Here is a 27,415-nt window from a genome sequence, read left to right as displayed (position 1 = left end):
CGGAGAGGACACTTTGGAACTACACGGATGAGGGATCCAAGTAATACAGCGTCACCGTAGGAGTACCACAGGGCTCAGTGTTGGGTCCTCTCCTGTGGAACGTCATGTACAAAGGAGGAGTGCCAAAGGAGGCCACGATAATGGGTTTCGTAGATAATCTAGCTGTGGTTGTCGTCGCGAAACAACCTGAAGACGTTAAAATGCTCGCTAACGAAAGCATTAGCGCCATAAAAGCGTGGCTGAAGATGGTTCAGCTTGACCTTGTGGAACAAAAAACGGAGGCGGTTTTGATTACCAACTGTGGGAAGGGGAACACGGTTAATGCTCATGTTGGTGGTCACATCATCACTTCGAAACCGATTATCGAATACCTAGGGGTGATGATTGACTCTAAAATCAATTTCAAGGGATACTTGGACTATGCCTGTGAGAAAGTGGCAAATATCAGCATATCATTAGCGCGGATGATGCCTGACTTTCGAGCCCCAAGATACAGTCGCAGATTACTTGTGGCCGGAGTGGTTCGCCCCACACTATTATACGCGGCACCAGCTTGGGAGGAAGCACTAGCGTGTGAGAGTAATCGGAGGAGGGTAAATATGACTTACTGCTTAGTGACGCTAAGGGTGTGCAGCGCCTCCAGAACAATATAAGGCGACGCAGCGTGTGTTAGTGCGGTAATGATCCGGATAGACATTCTGGCAAGTGAGACACGCTGCCTGTACGAGAAAAGGAAAATCAATTCTCCTGAAAAGGATGCAGAATACCGAAAGTCGGCAAGGTGAGAGTCGCTGGAGGAGGGACAGCAACGGTTGGTCGACCCGTAGAGGGGTCGCTAGATCCATACTTTGATTCCTCGTATTGAAGAGTGGGTCCAGCGACGACACGGCGAGATTAACTCTACCATCTGACGCAATTCCTGTCAGGACATGATGGTTACAGGAAGTATCTGCACCAATTCAGGCTGGGGACCCGGAGCATGTTATATTTCACTGTCCACGATTTTCCCCAGAGAGGAGGAGGTTGGAAAACTCCCTGAAAAACAACCTAAGCCTGCAGAATATTGTCGGGGAAATGTTGAAGTCGGAGAGAAACTGGTGTACGGTGTACTATGCAATGTAAAGAATACAGGAGGAAGTTGGAAGAGCGGAGCGCGCAAGGAGGACGTGAAGAACAGAAGGCTTGATCTCTTAAAGTGCAGTCGACCCCACGAAGTAATGCTTTGCTACGGTTCCGCAGGGAAGAAAGAAGGAGAAAGTGGGGTGGTTTTAATAGGTGAGAATCCCACATGCTGCTGCAACCTGGCGCGACAGTTTTTTGCAAGATTTCCACCTCCATCCATGACAAAAAGACAAACAGACAGCAATTGGTCAGCGCCAATTTGGCTTTTAAGGGAAGCATGGTACAATCGATAATGGTCTTAGAATCGTCTCTGAGATAAAGAATGCATTTGAAGCTTCAAAGAATTGCTCACCGGTCTCCTTAGATAAGGCCAAGCGTTCGACACGGAAGTCGGATTTTCAAAATAAGTTACTTCCCGTTCAGTTGCGTGGAATTTCGGTATTTTTTTTTTGTTTTTGAAAAACCGACACTGACTTCGCGTCTACCAGTTGGTATAAAAGTACAGGTTCGGAAGAGGGACAGGTGTACTCTCCACAGTCCCACCATCTTACTTCGCTTATGTCCAGGATGTTCAGCTCATATTGTTGGAATTCCTGCTCATGTTGGGGAAAGCGAACATTCTGCAGATCTTCACTAATGTTGTCGAGGAGCGTACGCACATTCCAGACACCAATCATAATCCGTGTTCGATAGCCAAAGTTCATACCCTTGAGGTCATTTCCCATCCGAGACATTGTTAACGTTTTGGTAGCAATATAGTTTCAAAATTTGCAGGTCGCTAGCCCATAAATTTGTATCCCTTTTAGTCGCCTCATACGACAAGCAGGAATGACTTAGAGTGTATTACTAAGCCCCAACTAATAAGGCTTTTTTTTGAATATATACATTCATATTTACTTTATGAAAAAATTAAAAGTGCCATGAGTTGTCGACCTAGAAGTGCTACGTAAATGCCCTCGGTAGACTAATTCTTCCTTGTGATCAATTTGAACCCAGTGTTCTCAAGGAATTATATCCTTTTCCATTCGGTGAATGCAAAATATCTTTATATCCCAAGAAAAGCATTTTATTTCGTAAAAACAAACACATAATCAATTTCAAACAATCCCTTCCACTCAGATGCACATCCACACAATCGATTGAATTCTATCAGTAAATTTCTCTACTTACAACAATTGCAATTCGCTTAGCTGCAAAAATAGACTCTCCGATACCTCAACAATATCATTATGGTCCAATGTCCTTTAGATTTGCACAAATAGAAAAATGGAAATAAAAGGAAAAATAAGAAACCGGGCGGAAACTATTACAACATCCGTGCAGCATAAGGGGAGTCTCTACTTTGTGGTCTGGTATAAATCCTCTATCTTAAATCATCAAAGTCCGACCACGCATAGTAAGAACTAAGTCTTGAAAGAAATATCGGGGTAACAGCATTGAGAAGTTTCACCTCCCTTCAAGAGAAAGATACTTACAGTTCAACGAGATTTTCCAGTTGTGGAAATTCTTCGTTTTTCAGCAATAAGTGATTCTGCGAGAGATTGAGCCAGTGTAGATTGTTCAATTCCTTGAGCGCCCTCAGCGAGAACTTGTGCAATCCATTAGAATTGATGAACAGCCAATTTAACGATGAGAGTCCTTTAAATACTCCTGTTGGTAACTTATGTATTCGATTGAAACCTAAAAAGAGCTTCTGCAGACGACTTAGTCCTGAGAAAATCCCTGATGGCAGCGTTGATATGTTGTTACTTCGTAAGTTTCTGTTTTTTTTTGAAAAAGAGAAAATTTGTGGGAAAGTGCAAATGTCGTTAATAGTTAGAAAAGAAAAAGTTTCTAATAATGCATTCATTTCAGATAAAATTTCTTAATGTATGTCCATAAAATACTTACAGATAGACTAGATTGAATCCTTGGAAAGAATCTTTCCGTAATGTTAAATTATTCCCTACAAGATGCAAGTAAGTAACCTGTTGGAAGTCATGAAGAAGAAAGAAAATGAGAAATGCTGTTAACAGGGCATGTGAAAGTATGGTAACTTAGTAAAGTCAAAATGACAATGTTTGGCAGGATTTCCATTAGTGGATGCGATGCTACCTGCTGCAGTTGGAGTAATTCAGCGCCAAAAATCTGATGCCTGATACATCCACAGCTGGGACAGACACATAGAAAATGTTCCGTGGATCCCGTTTCCTCATTATAGAATGGACACGTATCATCTTGAAGAATCCATATTTGGAACATGTGCCCAGTTAGTGAATTATGTCAAGTCAGAATGCCTATAAAATTTCTGCAAGTCTTCCTGCTTTCCGAGAGGATAAACTTTGAAGTATGTTTGTTTGGTTTTGACAGGAAAAGTTCATTATTTTTTGACTGAAGCATTACCCAATGCTACTGACATCCCAATTGCTGGTTCCAGTCCAGCAATGGGGGAAATTGAACCCTCTTTTGCTAAGGCATCCTTAGATTCCATTTCCCCCTCTACACCACAATGACCAGGTAGGGCTCAAGCAGTCTCATCGTATTGAATCAAGAAATAGAATTTAAAGGGTTTCTGTATTCCTGAACGATTTTTCAAGTGATCAAAAGACTGCACAACACCTTCAATGCAGCTTGATTATCGTTACAGATCATGATGCGCCTGCCTTCAACCGCTCGTCAATCATTCAGGTTGCCACCTTTAGGATCGCATACATTTTAACCTTTAGCTTTGTCCCTAGGGAAAAGCCCATTATTCTTTTTTATTAGATAGGATAGACTTCTGCTCCAGAACCCTGTTTAGTTTTTGAGTCATCAGTGTCGAAGACGTCAGAATATCCTGACAATCATTCTTCTGTTCTGTCCCAGTTTTCTCTGCTTTGCAAGATAACCTCATATCTTCTACCAAATAGATGTATGGATATCCGAGAATCAGAAAAAACCTGGATTGAGTTCTTCCAATAGCTTTTCCAATACCTTGCACCTCACGTCCATTGTTTCCCTGTATATCCAATCGAATTAGTCTATGAGCTCCTCGCATTGCAGTACTCTGAATAAATAAATCCAAGGACTGCAAATTGAGTAATGCATACATAGCTGCGCCGGATGTAGTGCTCCTGGCACCCGGTAATAGCCCGGACACACAGTTCTTTACAGTGTGGCTAATTTACAGCGCAAATTCTTTTACTCCACCTTATCTCACTACACTATGGATGCAAGCATCGGACTAATGACAGCAACATATATATATTACTAACTGAGGCCTAAGTTCCCATGTCGAGGCAAAGGTCTGTCTACACAGCCCATAAGCTGTGAGAGCTCGTTTCATCTTTCATCTTCATCATCATCAACGGCGCAACAATCGGTATCCGGTCTAGGCCTCCAGACATCTGGATATCCCGATTTTGGATCATCCTAATTCGTACGGATTAAGTAACCCACCCCCGGTATCCTATTGGGCCGGATTTTATCCACAACCAGAAGATCATGGTATCCCTCACGTTAGGTAGACTACCGAATCATCCATCCTCATGTAGCGGGCCAAAAATTCTCTTGAACACGGCCAAGGGTTCGCAATTTTTCTTGCTATAAATCCAAGTATCCGAGGAATACATGAGGACTGGCAAAATCATAGTCTTGTACAGTAAGAGCTTTGACCCTATGAGACGTTTCGAGCGGAACAGTTTTTGTAAGCTGCAGTAGGCTCTGTTGGCTTCCAACAGCCGTGCGCGGATTTCATCATCGTAGTTGTTATCGGTTGTGATTTTCGACCCTAGATAGGAGAAATTATCAACGGTCTCAAAGTCGTAGTCTCCTATCTTTATTCTTCCCGTTTGACCAGTGCGGATTGATGGGGTTGGTTGGTTGGTTTTCGATGGTAACGTTGCCACCATACATTTTGTCTTGCCTTCATTGATGTGCAGCTCAAAATTTCGCGTTGATCGTCGCCTGCTCGATCTGGATGAAGGCAGTTTATACGTCTCGGGTCGTTCTTCGCATGATGTCGATATCGTCAGCATAGGCCAGTAGTTGGGTAGACTTAAAGAGGATCGCACCCCTCGCGTTTGTATCAGCATCACATATCACTTTTTCTCGGGCCAGGTTAAAGAGGACGCATGATAGGGTATTCCCTTGTCTTAGACCATTGTTGATGTCGAATGGTCTCGAGAGTGATCCTGCTGCTTTTGTCTGGCCTCGCACATTGGTCAAAGTCAGCCTAATCAGTCTTATTAATTTCAGCGGGATACCGAATTCTCTCATGGCCGTGTACAGTTTTACCCTGGCTATGCTATCATAGGCGTTCTTAAAGTAGATGAAAAGATGGTGCAACTGATGTCCATATTCCAATAGTTTTTCCATCGCTTGCCGTAGAGAGAAAATCTGATCTCTTCGCCTGTTCGTTGAAATTCAGATTTCTGCATTCAGTTGCATAAGTCCCAGGAGCTTCACATCTCAAAGAAGTGAATAGCCTGATGCTACGTGTTGATTTCAATTCTACCATTATTTAAGCCAACCCTTGACGAACCAGCCTGTCAGCTTTCTAATGAGCGGCGTTCGAGTGCTTTGAAAACTACATCAGAAATGTTTTATTCATTCAGTCTAATCCTAGCAGTTACTGGTATCAGCTCCACACCAACCGATTGGATATGACGGTGTCTTTTAATACTCCAAACACTCTTTGATTGTTGAAACAAATTTGAATGTTGCAACTCCAACTTTTTTGTCGCAATCATTCCTTCTGTCAATAAAATGACATATGTCTCCGCCTCGCAATTTTTCTGGGAAGCCGTGTCAGTTTCACAACCGGGTTTTCCGAAAGCATTTTGAGCCTGAGCCTGGTTCGATAACTTATAGTAATCTCTGCAGACAAGGGGTCCGTAAAGACTATTATGCCCACAATCCCGACAGACTAGTGGCCAATTGTCGACCATTCTTTTCTTTTGGCGATTGCCAAAGAATATGTCTTGTGAAAGACAAACCTTCAAACCATATGATCAGCAGGCATCAAATGCAGCTGATGTTTGCTCAGGAATGTCTAGATGGATGAATGACCGGCGAGATCCTGGGCTGCACATCAATGAAGGCAAGACAAAGTATATGGTGGCAAAAAACCAACCAACCAACAACATCAAACCGCACTGGTCAAACGGGAAGAATAAGGATAGGAGAATACAACTTTGAGACCGTTGACAATTTCTCCTATCTAGGGTCGAAAATAACAACCAATAACAGCTACAATGATGAAATCCGCGCAAGGTTGTTGTCAGCCAACAGAGCCTATTTCAGCTTACAAAGACTGTTCCGCTCGAAACGTCTCACCATAGGGTCAAAGCTCTTACTGTACAAGACAATGATCTTGCCAGTTCTCATGTATTCCGCGGACACATGTGTTCTTAGGAAGGAAAATTGTGAACTCTTGGCCGCGTTCGAGAGAAGAATCCTCCGAAGGATTTTTGGCCGCCTACATGAGGATGGACGATTCCGCAGCCTACATAATGACGAAATCTATGAGCGATACCATGACCGTCCGGTTGTGGATAAAATCCGGCTCAATAGGTTACAGTGGGCGGGCCACTTAATCCGTATGGATGAGGATAATCCAGCCCGGAAAGTCTATAAGGGCAATATCTATGGTAGGAAAAGAAGACGAGGTAGACCCTGTCTGAGATGGAGCGATGGCGTAAGTCAGAACACCAGACGGCTATTAAGGATATTGAATTGGTGAACCTCGGCGCAAAACCGGGATGTCTGAAGTTCGTTATTAAGGCAGGATTAGGCCGGAAACCGGTTGTTGCGCCATTGATGAAAAGATTTAGGATAGATAACGTCGCCGACTGTGTAGTTCTCATTACTCCAGTAATACTTAGGTAGGCCAGTCTATAGATATAAGCAAAGATCAAACCCCCCTATCTGTCTATGCAAGAAAATACCGAGATCCTACTTATTGCAGTTTTATTACACCAGAGGGTTTCCAATGTTGTAATAATCCGTTACGAAGACATTAATTTTAGGGAGAGAAAACCCCTCCATGTCGACAGACCCTAAAACCCCTTGCCGCAATCGAGTTCCATATAATCACAAACGAGATGTTCTTCTGGTTTAGCATGTGAGGAGTCTCACTGATTATTATGTTAGAACTTAGTTTCCTTTTCAAGAAGGGTGACACTGAATTGGATATTATACAAGATGTAGGGTGCCATGTCTATATTCGATTAATCACCAAGGGCTTCGTAGTAGTTGTGCTAATGTCTTCCTTTAACTTTTTCACTACTCCGTTAATCCACAATTTCCAGAAGAATATTTCTGTTTTATGTATAAACAGTGAGATTAACTAAAAGGGCTCAAAACTTCTAACCTTCAATATTTATTAAATTAAAGACGTATTTGAATATGTATGGCTGATACATACCTCAGTACTTATTGGAGGTAGTTTCAGAAACCCGGCGTTACTACAGGTCAGCATTGAACGTCTCACACATGCACAAACGTTTGGATATGTCTTAATATCTGAAATAGTAATAAAATCAATTATATATCTTGGAAAGCTTCCACTTTTACTTACCACACATACTAGAACTGTCTTCCTCGTCATTTCTCCCGTTCGTTTGATTCATACGATATACAATCTTCAGGAGCAACTCATTACTTCCGTGGAACATACCACACTCTACAGGATGCTCATCTTGACCATCAGCACAATCCCTACGGTCGTCACAGACTTGACGTCGCGGAACACAAACCGTGCCATTGTCACAAGCAAATGTTCCGCTCGGACATGGCCCTGTTAAGTAATAGATAAAAACATAAAAGGAGCATTATTGACGTGGCTCACGTTTTTTTCATTTCACACATCGTAAAACTATAATCCTTAAAGGAAACGGGGCTAGAAAAATGGATATTGAAGGGGCTAGCGAATCATCAGCCTAGTGTTACCGATAACAAAGTGATTTATTGTTTCTAGTTGCTAGCACCAGGTTTAGATTGGAAAAAGTCAAATTAATCGTATTTTCTAGAATATGGAAAGAAATTTTCCAATGGTAACTACTTCACATTAGATACAAACGAAATACTAAAAAGATCCATTGCCTCAAGGCTGGAACAAGTCTAGTGGCAATTAAACGTTTATGTAGGACACAATTACTGCATGGCAAATATCACCTAGATGACCTTCCCCACCCCATACTTTAAGCCTGTCAATAAATCTTACCCTTTCAGACAAAAATAAAAATTTATTCACCAACAATCCATTTGAAGTTTATTGAAGAATGTGAGGAGTAACTTAAAGAATGCAGCCTTTTACTTAAGCTTATTTTACTTGTCATTTCCCTAAAAGTATCTCAGATATCTATTTACCCTAGATGCGAAAAAACAGACCTTAAGCAACTTAAATCTTAAAACGGTAAGACTTTTGAAATGCCTCAAAACGGATAAATCCTCACCATAAGTGACATTGTTTATCTTCTACCCGTTTCACTCAAAGTTGTCCTTGTGCTTATCCTGAGGCCTACGATGATTCGCAATAGAGAAGAAATTTTTCGGGTCAGTCATGTCCAGAGCAAAACTAATGCCCAGTCAATGACTTACAGAAAAGTTTACTCTTAAGGTCAAATCAAGTCCTGAAGAGTTCCAACAACATCGATATCATCATCAATAAGGTCTTTTTCCGGATTTTACACTGGTACCCAAACAGAATGTATGTAAACCGAAAACTTCCCAAGGATATTGAATTTCATCCTGGTGTTATTTTAAAAGGACTTTGGGGCCGTTCGTGCATGGTGGCAAATTCGCATGTGAATGTTCGTACGGTTTATCGATTTAGTCCTTGTGTTAAACTCTCAATAGCACGTGCTGATCTCCGAAGTGTGCTTGTAACACGAACATTAATTTCAATTGGTTGTTGGGCGAAACCTGTCGTGAATGTTAATGGCCCAAAGGTGATTACAGTGATTTGTACTCGTTAGATGGAATTAACAAGTATTCAGGTGTAGGATGTTCTCTTATTCGCCTGGGGCGATAAACTGTTAAAAATTATTTATGCCACAGATAGACCCTTGCAGATACTTATAGTGAAAGAGCAAAGTAGAATTAACTGGGAAGTTTCTTGCTTCTTGGATTATCTTAATCCAATAAGTGTTCTGCCATAAATCGCCAAGAGGAAAGATTTTCCTTGAAATTAATTGGGGACATCCAATTATTTCAGGTGCAGGTTATAGTTGTTGGGCCAATTTATTTAATTTAGAACACGCCCAAGGTTATGTCTGGTTACTTAGGTGGTACCGTTATAAATGAGCCTATCCGGTCTAGGCCTGTTTTAATAATGAACTCCAGACATCCCGGTTTTGCCCCGAGGTCCACCAATTTGATATCCATAAAAGCTGTCTGGCATCCTGACCTACGCCATCGCTCCATCTTAGGCAGGGTCTGCCTCGTCTTCTTTTTCTACCATAGATATTGCCCTTATAGACTTTCTGACCTGGATCATCCTCATCCATACCGATTAGGTGACGCGCCCACTGTAACCTGTTGAGTCGAATTTTATCCACAACCTGATGATCATGGTATCACTCAAAGATTTCGTCGTTATGTAGGCTACGGAATAGTCCATCCTCATGTAGGCGGCCAAAAATGCTTCGGAGGATTTTTCTCTCGAACGCGGCCAAGAGTTCACAATTTTCCTTCCTAAGAACACATGTCTCCGCGGAATACATGAGAACTGGCAAGGTCACTGTCTTGTACAGTAAGAGTTTTGACCCTATGGTGAGACAGACTTCTATAAGTACCTAGGAATTCTGCAAGGAACCCATGCTCGAGTTGGTGATGTGTAGGATGTTCTGCTGTCCAAATTTCTGCGACGTGTAAAACTGGTACTCAAATCGCACATCTCGGGGAAAAATAAAATAAACACATTGAATGTATAAGCTATCCCTTCACTGGCTTATACATTCGGAATATTTCCGTGGGCGAAAACCAATCTGGATAACGTCCAGCGGCGGATACGGACAACTATGTCCAAATTCCGAATGCATCATCCAAAGTCTGCCGTGGAACGAATGAACCTGCCTCGTGACATCGGAGGTGGGGACGTGGTTGACGTGACGGCACAACATCATCGCCAAGTCGACTCGCTGCGCGCTTATTTTTACAGCAAAGAGCAAGCGAGTCCCTTGCATGCGGCTGTCTGTAAGCCAGATTGTGGGCTGACTCCACTTAACTTGAAGGACTGATCTTTCAATCCTCTGAGTGGGGTGAAGTCGGACCAAGAGCGGGTCGATGAATGCAAATCGAAGGCAATGCACGGTAAACACGTCAATTGTTTTTCGCAACCGTTTGTCGATTTGCATTTGTCGAACAGATAGCCAACTGTGTGTGCCGGGGAGCTCCTTGCTGAGACGGAGGGGTTCATGTGTGCCATTCACGACGACGTGGTCGCCACCCGAGCTTATGAAAAACTCATCATGAAAGAACGGGTGCAGAACGACCAGTGCAGAATGTGTGGTTCAGCGTTAGAGACGGTGGACCATATCATTTTTGGCTGTACTGTTATGGCACCGGTGCAATGCTTCACCAGGCATAATGGTGTATGTAAGGTTGTCCATCAAAACCTTACATACAACCTTGAGCAGATCACAGGAACATGTCCGGTTTACCGATATGAGCCGCAAGTAGTACTTGATAGCTCTGCTTACAGCATGTATTGGGACCAGCAAATTCTGACTGATCGCCATACTCCATAACATGTCTGACGTACTGTTAGTTGACAAGACAGGTCGCTTCGCGTATATAATTGATGTTGCTATACCCATAACTGCAACATCGAACGAAAATACGTGGAGAAGAAGGTGAACTATGAGCCACTGGCTCGGGAAATCAAAGAAATTTGAAGTCTCGAGCGGGTTTTTGTAGTTCCCAAAATATTATCAGCTACAGGTATTGTACCTAAATCGCTGACGGCTTCCCTTGATGTCCTGGGACTTTCGCACAGTCTGATTCAAACCATGCAGAAGTACACCATTCTGCATACGTGCTCGATATTGCGGGAAGTTCTCGACGGATTCTCCCATTGACCTACCACCGGCCACCACCACCAGCGCCCCTTTAGTTTTTAAGTAGGTAGGATCGTTCGAGCCTAAATACTTGGCACTTAGTGCTAGCATTAGGTAAAATCCGGCATCTGCCGAGATTGTGACAACTCGGAAATAATAATCTTTTGCGCTACAATCCATATTGGATCAGGGCCTTGAAGTGTGTTAGAGCACTTCATATACGACCGTGATGGTAGACTATAGTACACTGTTGAAGATAATGTGGCCAGCATTGCGCTCGCCCGAGATTATTATCCTGATTTGACTCAGGTGCTCATTCACAGCTGAGTCGAATGGTATCCGACATCCAATCACGATAACAAATCCCTTTGCCACCAGCGCTCTAACCACTTGAGCCATCCGGATACTGATTTATAAGCTAGACAATATCCTTCATCCACCTCCAGCTCTGCAAGCAAATTCTTGGCTTTTAAGTAGAGCTTAAAGCAAAGCTTAAGCTTAAGCAAAGATTCAGTAGTTGTCTTCTCATTACACCATTCTAGCTGGAATCAAACAAGGCTCCGTTCTGTACGGCATCCTTTTCTCGTTTGTTTTACCACAGATATTCCTAAGCAAGTCCCCATACCCAGCCTAATGAAAATCCTTCAAGATTTTCTGCTATAAGCACTAATCACTATTGGTTTCACCTTCTGAGCCAACATCTCTCTTCATCAGGTGGAGAGGCTGCACCGCATGGAAAGGCAAATCCTTCGCATTGTGCCGGCATATTTAATGATGCGAAGAACATGTCCAACCAAATCCTCTACTTTCAAAACACCTGATTATACACATGTACTATCAGGACTAATCGGACTAGAAACGGAACTGTTTGCAAGATATGAGGTCATTTTACCTTCCCCAAAAAGTTATAAAGGATTGATATGAATCAGATATCTTCTTCCTCAGGCTTAGTCCCACACATTGAAAAGGAGTTATCTTCGAACATTCTTGAAAGGTGCTACATTTTCTGAATCACACAAACGGACTAAAAACAATCATGGAATCACGTTACCAACTTAAATTTCCTACACTCCATCCTCAGGTTATCTTCCTGTCTTTTATTTTTTTCTTTTCTATTATTCACATCTTATCTCAATTGTTTTCCATTCGTTCTAGGAAATGTTAAACGAGACTCCGACAAACGAAAACATTATCCTTTCCCACAAACCATTCATGAAATGTGTAAACTTCCTACCACTTCCTCCGATTCAGCAACTTCCTCACGTCTACACAAGCCATCCTTTAATTGTTTTCCTTCTTCACATTGCGGACTATGTACGTCCTAATTTAGATGTCAGGATTAATGGGCATATACGTAAACTAATAAATTTCTCAAAGTGTATGACAGTAGTAATTAATGGGAATGCCCTAGTTCAGAATGAGCATTCATTCGTGGATGCTGGAGTCCTCCAAGCAGTATCCTTCGTACAAACGGAAACGCTTTCACCGAAAACTCCTCACGAACTTCGCTGTGCCTGTGCTTGTTATCTAATGTTACTTTCGTCGGAAAACAAAACTTAATCCGGTTGTTCATTTTGAGTTTCGGAGCCTTGCTCTCATATTAGATAGTTTATCTTCTTCGTTTGGACGTTAAGACGTACTTGACTCGATTTTCTGCACTTTACATTGAACAAGACCTAATCCTCTTAATTATCATCAACTTCTCGCTAGTAACACTTTAATTGGATAAGGTCTAGCATAACAGCAGACAGGCCTTAACATTTTTCGGGAGTGTTTAGCTTGTCTGGATCCAGGTTTTACGTCTTATTCAAGTTAATGAAATTTTCTCGTATAGGTGTATGACGTAATCTAAGATCTCGCGTCAGATAGAATCCGCACTCACGTATCTAGGACTTTGCAACTCATCTTGAAATCTTTTATCCTTGCTTGTCCAGATTTACTTTGATAGCTCCTGGATTGGCGTTGTTAATTGCATTATGACTATATGAATACGTTGTTGGTTGCATATTCGTATCTTTATAAACTTATAGAAGCAATAAATAATTACATTGTAGTATAGAGATTCAATTTGTTTTTCCTATTTATTTTTTAGAGAAAGATATTTCAGAAAAACATAGACGTCCTTTTACTTTGACTAATCAGAAAAGTGACAACCCTCATTGGTTTTATCTTGAAGATGTGAATCGCCCACTAAAATAGCTCCGTGTTTTTTCAATTATCTTTTCTATTGGACCAAAACCGTCATTGTCAGTTCCGAATCGCAAGTTCTTGACACGTTGACATCTACCCTTATTTTGCGTTATTTATACAAACTCTTCGTCCTTAATTGATTGTCAGTCGTTTGGCTTTACACGACACCACAAAAACTTCTGGGTGGATTATCAATTTTGTACGCAGATACAAAATACGTAGAAAGATAATTTTGTCTTGAAGAATGTATGTACACAACTTCGAAAAGCTGGGGTCGCTAGTGCACACGTTCGTAGAATTCTGGAGGATTATGTTAATTATGATATAAATAGCTTCCGCGTTTAATTCAATTGGGCGTTAGCACTACAGCTTCAGTAGCTTTATTTGTGTCAGCGTCTATAAATAAAATATCCCATCAATCCTGATCCTTAGAAGAAACCATTTCATTAATCTATCACTTCCTAGACAAATTATATTGGTAAAAATCAGGAAGCAAGCACTTTTCCTAATTGGTACCCAACATGGGTTCAAAATAGCGCGTGAGGTACTTTAACATCACAACTTTTTATTAAACCATTTTAATTGTGTGCAATATGTTTGCAAAATATATCTCAGGTAATACACATATCTTTCCAAAATAGATCCTGAAACGACTGAAGAATCTGCAAAGAATTTTTAGTGAATATAGGCCTGAAAATAGACTCGATTTTGGCGGCAAATAGCCTATTCGAGAACTTGAGGGAATTGGCCCCACAGGAGTAGCGAGGGTAACCCCGTACTTCGTCAGATATCCGTTGAACGGCGGGGACCTGAACTGGATCACAGTATCAGATTAAGGACATCTAGTCAGAGGTTCCAAACAAATGGAAAATAATAGCGAACTATCATAGTGTCGTACTACCTGTAGGCTGGAGCGTTTACTTTAATTTACGTTTACGTTTAATTTTTTACATTCTGCTCATTCCAAAATAGTGATGTAGTCTTTGACTTGAGATACCTTCTTAGATAATTGAACCACATGTGACCACTCCCCCCCCCCCCCCCCCCTCCCTTCTCCTGTCAAAGCTGGAGTGATGACAGTTTGCCCGGTGCGATCATCTCAATTGTTAACTCTTCCAAGCATCTAAGCATTTAGGCTCTGCCACCTCTCCTTATAGGAAGTTTACGAATAGTTTTGACCAGCAGCGGTAACCAATGCTACTGACACTGTAATTACTGATTCCCGGTCCCAGCATGGGACACGTTAGGCCCCCGGTTGCAAAAGCATCCGAAATTTCATTTCTCTCCTCACTAAAGTGATCAGGTGCCTAGAGTATTTCAACCATATTGGATCCGCATGCAGAGTTCAACATTCTTGAATGATTTTTGAGTTTGCCGAAGGACCTGAGTATCGCTGCAGATCGTAATACGTTTGATTTTAATTACTCGCCAATTATCTAGATTGTTGCTCTTAGAATGGTATGTGAATATTTCAGCCCCGAGACACCATTGTATATTTTATCAGGAAAAATAAAACATTTTCTGTTTTTATCTGAAAGGTAGATTCTTTTTCCAAAACCGTGTTTGTTACAAAAAGGCCTCTTGTCTAAAATAACTCTTAAGTTTTTCACTTCTTCAGATACTTGAAGGATTGTACTTCTTATCTTTAGAAGGCGAATATCATCCAGTTTCTTTCTTTTTGTAAATAATGCCAAGATATGGATTAACGACTGCACAACCACTTGTTCAGCTTGAACGTGTACAGCAGCCTTGCGTTTTCACGGTGACGAAGGCCCCTATTCGTACTCGCATTTCAGAGTTGGGTCCCTAACTTTGAAACCATGGGATGGAGAGCACATTCACAGGACTTATTCCGTATAAGCTTGAGCGTGTACGGATAGATCTTGCAGTTCTCCTTAAAGTGATTCAACCACCATGCTCCACAACTTACATATCGCCACACCTCATTGGAGTAGTCCTTCGATCCTTCTCTCACCAGGCAACAATCAACAACTACTTCAGGACACAACAATATCGGCGTGAGATCCACTTAATTTGAATTTGTCTGAAGTTCTTTGAATAGTCGTCTTTCCCAGTAATGCGTATGAAGGTTACCTTTACCTTCTGCCAGAAAGTAGGTACGTTGTGCAGAGCAAAACATGCTCGAAAAATATTTCTTAGAAGTTTCTCTAAATGTCCTGTACCTTCCTCTAACATCGCGGGATAAATGCTTTCAATTCTCTTACCTTTTGTATCTAAAGGAATTCGATTCGGTATTCCTAATTGATTTGCTATCGCCAAAGGGCGCTTAGTCGCCTAGACAATTGCACTTTGTTGCCTGCAAATCCATTCGACTTTAGTCAACCCATTTTCCTAGGATTCTGTATTTGTATTATAATCAGTTCGCACGCAATAGTCTCATAGGACTAAATTCCAAGAAAAAGCGGACTGACAGTGAGAGTTCGTCTAATACCAACTATCGTCTAACCAACTGTAACATTTGTGACATAAAAATTGTTAAGTATATTACTTCACATCCCGTTGGCCCGACGAACTAGGTTCCCCATGTCAGCAGATATGAGAGCAGCTGAAGTAGTGAAATCAAATAGCTTCTCTTCTGTATTGCATTGGCTACTTCCACAACAAATATGTTAAACATTCACATCACAACTCATTAACATTCCACCATTTGTTTCCGCATACGCCACAAGATGCAATATTTCAGTTGTTACGTTGGTGGAGGGCACAGAGAATCATAAGGTAAGCACATAGAGACAACATGACGCTTTTCCTCTTACCTTCAATCTGGTACTGTAAGACGGCCGCAGCTAGGTGAGGATATCAGGACACACACTATTTCTGTACTATTTTTATCGCTGCCAGATATTCCTGCTTAGTCACTGTGTAGTTTTGCTGAGTAAGCTTTGTTGACATGTACGCTACAGAAAATTTGCATTCCTTATCGGTCGTCTGTATCAACACTGCTTCAGCTTTATATTAGCTTCGCCAGAATGAATTCCAACAGGTTTGGTGGATTTAGCGCTAATCCGAATTGGTACCAAAGGAAGAAAACAACCAGGAAATTTTTTTTGAACAAGCAAAAAACGCTTCCCCGCAACACTTTTGTGCAGTCAGTAAAGCGTTGTTAGGCACGAGACGTTGCTACAACCCGCGCGGGTTCTTGACCTCGGCACAAAGCCAGGAAGTCTGGAGTTCCTTATTATAGCAGGCCTAGACCAGATACCGGTTCTTGCGCCGTTGATGATGATGATTAGGAAAGCGCCTAGAAATTCCGACGATGAGAGGGTAAGTGTCCTCTACGGTGGCGGTGTTTACCTTGCGAGCGTTAGGACAAAGACACACTTTATCAAACTTCACCCTTAAAGAGGCCGGCTAAGTGGGACTCTTCAACGACCCCCAATGACAGCATCCAGTCAATGTCAAAATAGGACAGCTTTATCATGACTGGAGAGGCGAGACAGCGAAATGTTTCGGGATGATGCGTTTTGAGTCTCGACATCGTTGGCGGTGGTGGTTAAGTTCGTACGACATAAGGCCTCAGTATCAAAGGAGGGGAAGCTGTCACTCACAGTCCTTGCTTGTTGGTAGAACGTCAACTGGTATTAAAGTACAAGATACAAGTTTTGCGCTGAACACTTGATGAATAAGGACATCATTAACTCCCTCCGATCTCATATATAGTTTGAAGCAAGACAGACCTAAGGCGGTTGGGTGGGATGACCAGCGAGAATAACAGGGTACACTTAACGCTACGCCAATAAAGACGCCAGCGAAGAGTAGGGCGCTTTGATTTCCGCTTTCTCAGTACTCTGATAATTCGCTCTCTCCCAGCTTAATGATATTTCAATCGCTCTACATCAGAAAATAGCGACTTTCAAAAAACGGCAAATGATACTATCAAATCTAAAGAAGAGAAGAGGGGACGGCTCAGTATCAGAATCTATCGGTCCAAGTTGTAAAAATGAAGAAACCGGCTCTTACCCTGTAGTTTCCTCCTCCTTAAAGTACTCTTGGTAACCATGCCCCACCTGTCGCTATTCCCACCAGTGCAGATATCTTAAGGCTTCTAAGGTTCTAGGAAAGTTTCGTTCGCCAATGGCCTGCATCGATTTTGGAAAGATGATCCCTTGACGAAGAAGCTCTCATGGGGCAACAAGCTATCAGCTCCTTCCTCAATATTGCTGATACAGCTAGGCAAATCCCTGGCAGCTTTATCAAATCTGATTTCAGTATCCATCTTCCGAGACGAATGTTGCGAGACTTGTGATCTTGTCATGTTCAGCTTCAGATTAGTTGCCAGGGATCAAAGTCCGACAGTTGAACCAAGGTTTGATCACTGAGAATGCCTCGGAGATTCCACCAGCTAGTATACCCATTCTCCAAAAACAAGAGGGAATGGGATCAGGCAAAACATCCTCCATGAGCACCAGACAATTCTAGAAATATACCGTCTATGTTTTGTGTAAAACAAAACCTTATTACAATCGATTCGATGCCTATCGGTCCGTCTGTCTGTCTGTCACACCCGATTTACTCCGAAACGACTAAACCAATTGTCACGAAACTTAGTGAGCACGTGTGGTCTGTGAATCTTACATACAATGGGTAGCATCATTGTCGACTGCGTTTAAGGAGGCCTTCCCATACATGCAAACAGGGGGGGTGTAGTTTTCCACCGAATATAGCCATGTGGGATATCAAATGAGAAGGCTTCATTAGTACTTTTCGAAACTGATGATATTTTCGATACTGGGTGAGGGCTCAAAATGTCTGCCCCAACAAGGGTAACAATTCTTGCTCCCAGAACCTATCCAACCGAAAAATCTTAAACAGCAGCATGCTCTATGTTATAGTCTACATTTCGTGGTGCTACGATGAACTTAAGGGAGGTTTTGCAGTCAATTACTAAAAATTATAGTAATACACTATTATTAACTTTATTTGAAAGGATATCGGTATGGGGGGTATTTCGGAGCCTAGGCACCATATAGTAGCAAATTTGTGAGCCATAATGCGACGAATATGCAATGAACGATACAGTGATGAATGAGTGCTGAGTACTGTAAAGCATTTTCTACACATTATGATCTGGGGAAGCAATTACAAGCTGTGGTATTGGATAAATTATATTGTTAGAAGGCACTGTGGATTAGACAGCCTATATAGAAACTATAAGAAAGGCCTTTTGCCAACACTCGAGGCTTTAATTGAGCACGCATGAAAAGTGGACTTTCAGGATAATTCTGCACTGTGCGATTAATGGAAATTAGTGAGAACAAGGATCCACTTTGTTTTTTGAGTTGAACAATTTACGACCAATTAACTTTTCTTCTGTGCAGAGGTTAAGGAGTATTAAGATATTTCAGGGTCTAGATCTCTATCATAGCCTGCAAGCAACCCGGTAAATTCACATCGTCATAAGTCCAAGTATATTTAAAAATTCAAAGAAATCATTAAACTTACTTGACGCAATGCACTTTTGTCATGATTAAAAAAGTTTTAGATGTTGAATACCACACTGTCGCGGAATACTGTCCCTGAATTTTTCATAATATCATCGAATATCATCAGAAGCGACGGTTTATTTATTTTTAATTAATTTAAAATTAAATTCTAAAATTTATTTATCATTTTTTTTGTCTTCCAAATGTTTACAAAACCAAAACTCTTCCCACCCCATAGATTTCCGGAAATCTCTCCCCGTGAAGCACGACCTTTCAAATACTCTCTACCACTAAGGGTGAAAATTTGAGCCCCTCTCAAAGTATTGTTTTGGTTGGTTGCTATCTCGCAGTTGTAATTTCGTAATCATAACGAATGCATATAACCCAGAAACTTATGGAATCTAATTATCATAATTCACTCATTTCACATACATATATAACTTTCTTAAAACTTTTATAGAATGCTGGGTAGCCCCATGAGATGGAAATTCCCATCCAACACATGCTATAAATACAAATCACAATAGATTAACGTACAGACTTCTATAAATCTTATGTCAGCTTCTGAAGGTAATCAATATCTTATAAGTAAGATAATTATGACTTGACTTCAGAACCATCCTATTTACATACATAGCATAATAATTTTCCCTGAAGAATTCGCAGCATGCAACTCCGCTCTTTAAACGCGCGCAATAATTCTCAAATTTATATCCTTTGGAAGGTATAATTATGATTTCCTTAAGACAGAAGCTACCCATGGCATCATCAATCTTCCCTAAATTTCTTATCGCTTCTTACCACATTTCATTTTTTCCCAAGAAAAATTTTTCAATTTGCCATCCTCTACCTTGTATTTCTGAAGAAAGGTCCTGATAGCGTCATAAAAGAGGAATTTTCATTAAAGTCTATGACGGTATGAACGCCTTTAAAAAGCTTAAATTTTATGAGCCACTTAAATTTTCGGTCATGCCAATTATATAACGTCTCCATCGGAACTCAGCTGAGCCTTATTTTCTGCCTTGTTTGTGTGAAATTAATGTTGAGGAAGTTCCTAAAAGGAAAACGAATGGGAATGAAAAGTTCTGTTCTGGAAATTTCACTCCAAATCTTCTGCTCAATTTACACTAAAATCGAATGAATGTCGATTGATATCTCATTGTCAGTAAAATACTGGATTAGATCTATATATAGTTTGATAGGGCGGAAGTACTACTTTTAGATTGAACGTTGGAATAAATTTATTTTCTGGAATTTCTGTTTTCTTACTACTTAGCCATTGTATTCAATTTCTCACGCCCTTCCCAGGTACTCTGTAGTCTGTAAAGGATATACCAGCATAGATTGGAGATACGTCCATCCACCTATATTTTAATTCTGGGTTGGAAGATGAACCTGAAAATACCAATAAGATTACACAAAAAAACGTTATTACCGGAACTATCGGCAAGTAACTTCACACCTTTTACTGGAATGAACATATGGTGATTTACTCTCCTTCAAAAGTTTAGATAACTTCAGATATACAGTATTTAGATAATCTGTTAAGACACTCTAGCCTTATGGCCAGATATTGATGGATCAGGGACAATATTTTAATAAGCTTGCAAAAGGTAGTGACACAAAATCAGGACGGAAAAATTGGCAAAACTTCGAGAAACGGTCACTAATTCCACTCATTTCTGCGGTTTTGTCAGTGGATAAAAACAGAGAATAAAGTGATAGCAAGTCCAAGATACTACTCCATACACATCTGACCTCGAGATTCTAAAGGTCAAAACAGAAATCTTGCAGCTTATAATTAAATATACGAGAGTTACCTGAAAAGTTTCTGACCTAACAATCTAACAAGGTATTTTTTCTTTAAATTTATTTTTACTTTGCTCTGGCACATAGTCTTCTTTTAAGTCTGCTGACTTTCCAACTAGCAGTTGGCGTCACTTTCTGCAAAGTAGTTATTTGCGAAGCTAATGACCTTCTGATTCGTAAAAAGTCTCTGTCCTCTCAGCAAACTTTTTACTTAGGTAACAAAAAAGTCGCCTGAGACAGGATCTGGTAAAGTAGTTACAGAATTCAAAAAGTAATTCGCAGATTATCATCAAGTCATAGTTTTGCATTTTTCATGAAAATACACTCATATTATGAAAAGGATGCGGATGTTTTTCTTCCCCCTCTATCTAACATCACTTAGCATCATTTCGTGCTTAGTTCCATCCTGACTTCACATTACACAAGACCATTAACGTACTTTGAATGATTTTACATAAAAATAATAACTTTAATTCCTTTTTCAAGTTTTTGCAACAAAAATATAAAAATTTCCAAATACCAGAAGGGATTATTGTTGTTGTTTTTCCTACAAACTACATGGCTCGGCTATATACATGCTTATGTAAACGCAAGTGGGTTATTGCCTAGCGGACCGTCTCTGGCAATTGTGAAACATTTGCTTTTTTAACTATTGCTTTAAATCAGCTGAATGCATGCTGCTAAAATTATTGTTGCGGATGAAATGAAAATTTAGGGCTAATGGTCGAGGAAAGTACCACTCATGTTGGCTTGTTTTGTTTGTGGCGAGTGACCGGGAAAAACATCTTTTGAGGTAGACTTGAAACAGCTCTGAGGGTTCAATCGATAGGCTACCGATTGGCGTTTTAAAAACCTTTCGCCAGAAAATTTCATGCAGGCCACTACTAACAGCATATTCTTCATATGAATTGTATATGTAACACGACCATTTTCCAGACACTTTTTAAGATTGTTCGGATATTTCCTTTTTGTTTTATTGTCTAGACCTGTCTTCAAAAGCCTGCATTTAAACTTAATAAGTTTTTATATTGTAAATATTCGCAACCATCTTATGAAATTTTGAACGCGTTTTTCTCATTCACCTCTTTTTTCCCAGGAACTGCTGGATTGATTTTAACAATTTTTTTTATGAAAATGATCCCAACACCCATGGTCCAAGCTAGAATTTTCGAGGTTTGTTGACATTAAGCCATTTTGCCAATGTCAAAGTTAAAAAAAATATGGCAATTTGAAATTTATTTTTTTAACGCTGCAAAAATTCTATTTTTCAATCGATTACGTTAGTTCTAGTTTGGTTTGGTCCAAAAGCGACCACGTTGACCTATTATTCCCACAAAACTTAGTAGGACTTTGCTCTATGTCATATACATTGTTATAAATTACAATCCAATTGGTGGTGCTAGAATGAAGCAGCCAAAAGCCAATTACTCAAAATTATAGTAATATACTATTACTAACTTTATTTGAATAGATACCGGCATAGATGATATTTCGGAGCCTAGGCACCATATAGTGGCAGCCTCTTATTTTTTTTCAGATTTTTCAGCTGACTAGTTTCTGAGAATGTGCCCGTTAAATAAATGATACCTTACGACCCCTCGCACTCTCTCCCTTTCCAACAAATGTCAAAAGTAAGAAGTTTTCGAATGTACGAAATTCTCATAAAATATAAAAGTTTCACCTTCAATAACTTCGTTAATATTGGTTGAATTTCCTGCAAACTTTCCAAAGTTATGCTATCCCTTATACCACTGCCAATTTGATACTTCTAGCGTTAACTTAAGGGGGGTTTCCGGCAAAATTTCCAAAATATGCTAATATACTATTATTAACTTTATTTTTGCAGATTTCGGAATGGGATGTATTTTGAGACCTAGATTTGGTTTAGATGCACCACTGTGATTTTTTCAGAATTTTTGGTTGGATAGGGTGTGAGAACGAAACCTGTTGGACTTTTTGGTGGTAATATTTTGAACATTCAACGCCGTCGCTTCCAGCCGTCGATATCCCTCGATCGCAGTGGTACTTGGTAACCGTGGCATCTAATGCTATAAGTGTTTTAGATTTGGAGAAAGAGGTGTTCAAACGAAGCAGAACTCTGCCAAGAACACCAATTGCAAAGGCAAAGAATGATGGGCTGAAAGGAAATAGCTGGCCAAAAAAAGGCGGTTTCGACACCCTGATCAAGAGGTACTTCAGGAGCAAATCCAATCCATTCAAAAGAGGGGGAGCTTTAGGAAAATGGCCTTTCGACCAATCAAACAATCGGAACTAAAAGTTCAAAAGGGGGCTAAGATCGTAAACAAAGAAAGGAACAGGAAACCAAAGGTACGAAGTCGCCTAGACAATTGTAATCCCCAGGAAAGGAAATGTATCTTATGCGGAGATACTGAAAAAGGTGAAATCTGACCCCGTCCTAAGAAACCTAGGCGAATACATCAGCAAAATCCGGAGGACCCAGAAAGGGGATCTTATGTTTGAGCTGAAGAAATCCAGCATGGGAAAAACTGACGGCTTTCGTAACCAAGTTATGAGCCCATTTGGGGAGAATCTCTCCGTAAGTTCCCAAAAACATGAGATCTATATACAGTGCGAGGATCTCAATGAGTTAACATCCAGGGAGGAGATCTGCACTGCCTTGAAAAATCAATTCAAGTTGGAGGAATTCAGGGAAGAGCCTATCGTGAGCTTAAGAAAAGCTTATGATGGTACTCAAATGGCCACAATGCGACTGCCAGTGGACACTTCGCGAAGGCATGCATTAGCAGCATTGATCGATTCGATCGATATCGAAGGTGTAGGGAGAAAGTACATATTACGAAGGAGTGCAATAACCCCAAATGCATTTTGTGCGAAGGAAAGGAGAAACGGGAAACCCGACGTATTGCCGGAAGTGATAAATACCCGGAATTCAGCCGCGAAAGGCGTTAACTGCAGTGAAAAAATGAGGTTAATACAAATAAACCTCAATTATTGCAGAGGCGCACAAAATTTGCTTGCGCAGACCACTTACCAATCGGCGATGGAGATTGCTATGATTAGTGAACCGTACAGAAATCTCTATGGTGATGTATGGTTCACAGATTCGACTGGTGGAGCAGCGATATGGGCGTGCGGTCGTCAAGCCATACAATATAGTATGGATCAGGCGACTAATGGCTTTGTGTGGGCAAAAATAAGCGGTATATTCGTATACAGCTGCCATGCCCCGTCGAGCCTCATACTGCTTGAGTTTGAAGACCTGTTAGACGATCTTGTTCACGACGGAAGAGGGCGAGGTCCAAAGGTGATAGCAGGTGACTTTAATGCGTGGGCTATCGAGTGGGACAGCAAAGAGACTAACGCAAAGAGGCGGTGCTTCTTAAAATCATTTGCCCAGTTGGATGTAGTTCTACCCGTCGATGCCTAGGAGATGCTCATTCCCCACTGGAACACCCAATTATTGATGGAATAGTGAACTTGCCAGCCTTCGATCGATTTGCCACAGAGCCAGACGAACGGCTCAGAGGGCAATAGGTGGGATCGATCAAGGGCAAAAGAAGCATGCCTGTAAGAAGGCCCGCAAGAACTTCAAGCTCGCCATCCAGCGGAGTAAGGGGGAATGTTTGAAGGAGCTCCTTTGAGTCATGTCCGCAGATCACGTGCCCTATGCTCTTGTTGAAAATAATCCAGGGGTTATTTCCCCAGCAAGGACACTTTCCAGCGCCCCTGGAATGTGACGCCGATTCTAATAGTAACCAGGGACGAGCTGCTGGAGATCTGCTGTCGAATAAGCGGCTTTGGACGGGATACCGAATCAAGCCCTGAAACTTGCCGTCAAATGCCGACCGGATATGTTCGCGGAGCTGTTCCAAGCGTACATATCCGAGGGTATCTATCCTGTACCTTGGAAGCGGCAGAAGGTGGCAACCTTCCAGGGGAACTGTCCTCCTGTAGAACCATATGTCTTCTAGACACTATTGGAACAATGCTGGAGCGAGTAATTTATAATATGTTACTCCCGGCTATCTAGACCCAAGGGGCCTTTCAGATCAGCAAAATGGGTTCAATAAGACCAGATCCATATAAGACCATTGATGCCATCAAAATAGTTACTGCCTTAGTCGAAAATGCAATTCACGGAAGGGGCTGGACCAGCAAATATTGTGTGGTGATTCCCCTGGATGTGAGGAATGCATTCAACTCGACCAATTAGGATTGAGAGCCTGAGCCTCCATTAGGATTGAGAATCGTATCACTTCCAAGTCAGCTATCAAATATTTGGGAGTGACCTTCTTCTTTTTCTTCAGCCTTTGTCCCGTTCACAAGCGGGGTCGGCATGAATAACTCCAACTATACTCTATTTATCTCTTTCCCTGATCTCAGCATTTTATTTTTGTTTTACTGAGGATAGTACAGAGTACGTGGCCTCAAACCCTCCTCCTTTACCTGGGCTTGGGACCAGCATACTATGTTAATAGCATGGCGGAGTTTGGTGAATTCTATCTTGTTATATGCAATCCCAGTTTGAAGAAAAGTACTGCATGTTTTTGGCAATGCACATAAACTGAGTGCGGTCCACAGAAAAACAGCCTTAAGGGTGTGTTCTGCCTTCAGGATGGTCTTAGATAATGCAGCCTTCGTCATCTCGGGAATGATGCCGATTGACACCCTGACAACTGAGATGATAAACATATGTATATAATACTAGGTCCATCTCTCCTTTATCGCAGGTGAAAAAAGCCGAAAGGGAGAGATCCATAAGCAGATGGCAACAGCGATGTGACTAGTCAGAAAAGGGTTGTTGGACTTACAGGTTGATCCCTTCCATTGGGGCTGGAGAGAAAGCATGATGAGATCAATTATAATCTCACCCAGTTTCTCACTGGCCATGGACGATACCGTCAATACTTGTACAGGTTTAAATTGGATACCTCACCTAATTATCCAAACAACAACGACGTCCCAGAAATCCGGGCGCACGTATTCTTCCAATGTCCTAGGTTCGGGCAAGAAAGGAGGAACCTCTAGGTGAAGTGCTATCACCTGAAAATTTTGTCCGTGGAATAGTAGCTTGCCAGAAGGGGGATGCAATCAATTCCATAATCGCAGCACTCCAGGATAAACTGCGAAAAGCAGAAGAAGTGAGGACGACGCGGTTACGGACCCTGCGGGTGCACGAAAGGAGACCTCGCTAAAGTAAGCTACCTCCGCCCGTGATGTAATATCTAAAGGTGGTTCCACGGAGTAAGAAGGAGTCGGGGGTAAAAATCCCACACTCTCTCTAATTGCACTCAGAGTGTCAAAAGTGCCCTGAAAATCGAATCGCTGTTTGTCTGTCTAAAGAGGGACTCCCCGTTGATGCAAAAGGGGGATGTAAAATTGTTTCACCTAATGTACCCGTTTGGGGTATCAAATAAAAGGTCTCGATTAGTATTTTTTCAAGCGGTTAGCTGCATACTTAAAGTAATTCGCTAGAAACCTCCTTATGTTTATCCTAGAATGATAGAAGTTTTGCCGTGGTATAAGCCCTACTATAGAGTATAGGTTATAATGAGTCAAAAGTTGTCTCTTTTGTGCAAATTTATGGCAATCTAAGAATTCGTCCAACTAAAACGAATAGTCTGACAAACTAAATGCACAAACATTAGGAGCTAGGTACAAATGGGACAAATGCTCAAATTTTTATATTAGAAATACACAAAACCTTTCATACCTTTCATACCGCCTGCAATCCTTGCACATGTTATGGTCAGGGTGCGGGGTTCACTGATTAGTAAGTTTTGGCTGAGTGTTCATACAAAATTACTGAATAGTGGGGAGGCGGCAAAAAGCGCTTATTCAGGTAGAAGAAATCCTAATGAGTGTTTAATTGCATAGTCCTGATATAGATAGTATCTTCTGTCATTATTAATTATATATAGAAGGGCTTAGAAACTGTTGAAACGCAGTAACTATTAACTCTGCATATAGGACCGTTAATCTGTGTATGCAAGACTTTAAAAACAGAGGCCCCATAAAATAAGGCGTAGGGAGTAAAAGGACGAAAACAAAAAAAAACACGCTTCTCATCATAAAGCCGCCAAAATAAACCTGAATTCTTTCCTTTTCGAGCCCTCATTGTCAGAGAAAAATTACCAGGAGGGACAAACAAGATAAGTTAGACTGCAGGGAACAATAAAGAAGCACCAGTCACTAGATAAGGGGATAACAACGCCGCATCATCTCAATTCTCTACAACAACTTTGAAAGTCCACAGGAATTAATTTCACAGTCGGTATAAATCTTACAATACGTAAAGGATCCGAGATTCTGTTGTTTATTTATAATATTGTCTGAGGGAGTCCTGAAAAGGATGTTAATGTTTGCGTTTGAAGTACAAGTTCATTTTGAGAGACATATGACACTGTTGAGAGTTTGCTAATTCGATGAGGAGACTTAGTTTGTTATTCTATGTATATAATCGGTAATTAATACAAATGACATCATTATGGCCAATATTTGAGAGTATGGGGTATTACCATATATTGTAGAGGTAATTAGAAGCACTGTAAGGAAGAATGGAGTTATAAGGATTTTTACTCAGTGTTTGAAGAAAGCGATGCCTTTGTTAATACTTTTCCAAAAGCATAAGCTCAACGGAAAATTTGCCTACTACAAGGTATCTTTAGTTGTCAAGGATTCGCGGAAGTTGGCTCTTGCTTTCCATAAACGTTCCAAACATCTCACCGAATTTCATGTTAATAGATGTTTCTAAGAAAATCATGCTATTTCCTTAGAAACAGTTAGTAGTAAAGAAATAGCATGTAGTAGACAGACGGACGGTATATCAGCAAATGCTAGATCTCCCAG

The 27,415-nt window shown here is 41.0% G+C and overlaps 1 protein-coding gene across 1 annotated transcript in view; it reads right to left on the bottom strand.

Annotated features, from left to right (window-relative positions):
• Positions 1-27,415, bottom strand: part of LOC119660387 (relaxin receptor 1) — a 93,962-nt gene that overhangs the window by 22,707 nt on the left and 43,840 nt on the right. The window contains exons 2-6 of the mRNA XM_038068911.1: positions 7,661-7,879; positions 7,508-7,605; positions 3,013-3,089; positions 2,598-2,882; positions 2,293-2,364 (exon numbers count right to left, since the gene is read on the bottom strand). Of these exons, the coding sequence (XP_037924839.1) occupies positions 2,293-2,364; positions 2,598-2,882; positions 3,013-3,089; positions 7,508-7,605; positions 7,661-7,879 (751 nt within the window). The remainder of the gene's footprint in view (positions 1-2,292; positions 2,365-2,597; positions 2,883-3,012; positions 3,090-7,507; positions 7,606-7,660; positions 7,880-27,415) is intronic.

Source organism: Hermetia illucens, chromosome 6 (genome assembly GCF_905115235.1).
Source record: "Hermetia illucens chromosome 6, iHerIll2.2.curated.20191125, whole genome shotgun sequence".
In the NCBI taxonomy this organism is placed as follows: Eukaryota; Metazoa; Arthropoda; class Insecta; order Diptera; family Stratiomyidae; genus Hermetia; species Hermetia illucens.
This window is presented reverse-complemented; position numbering and strand designations above follow the sequence as displayed.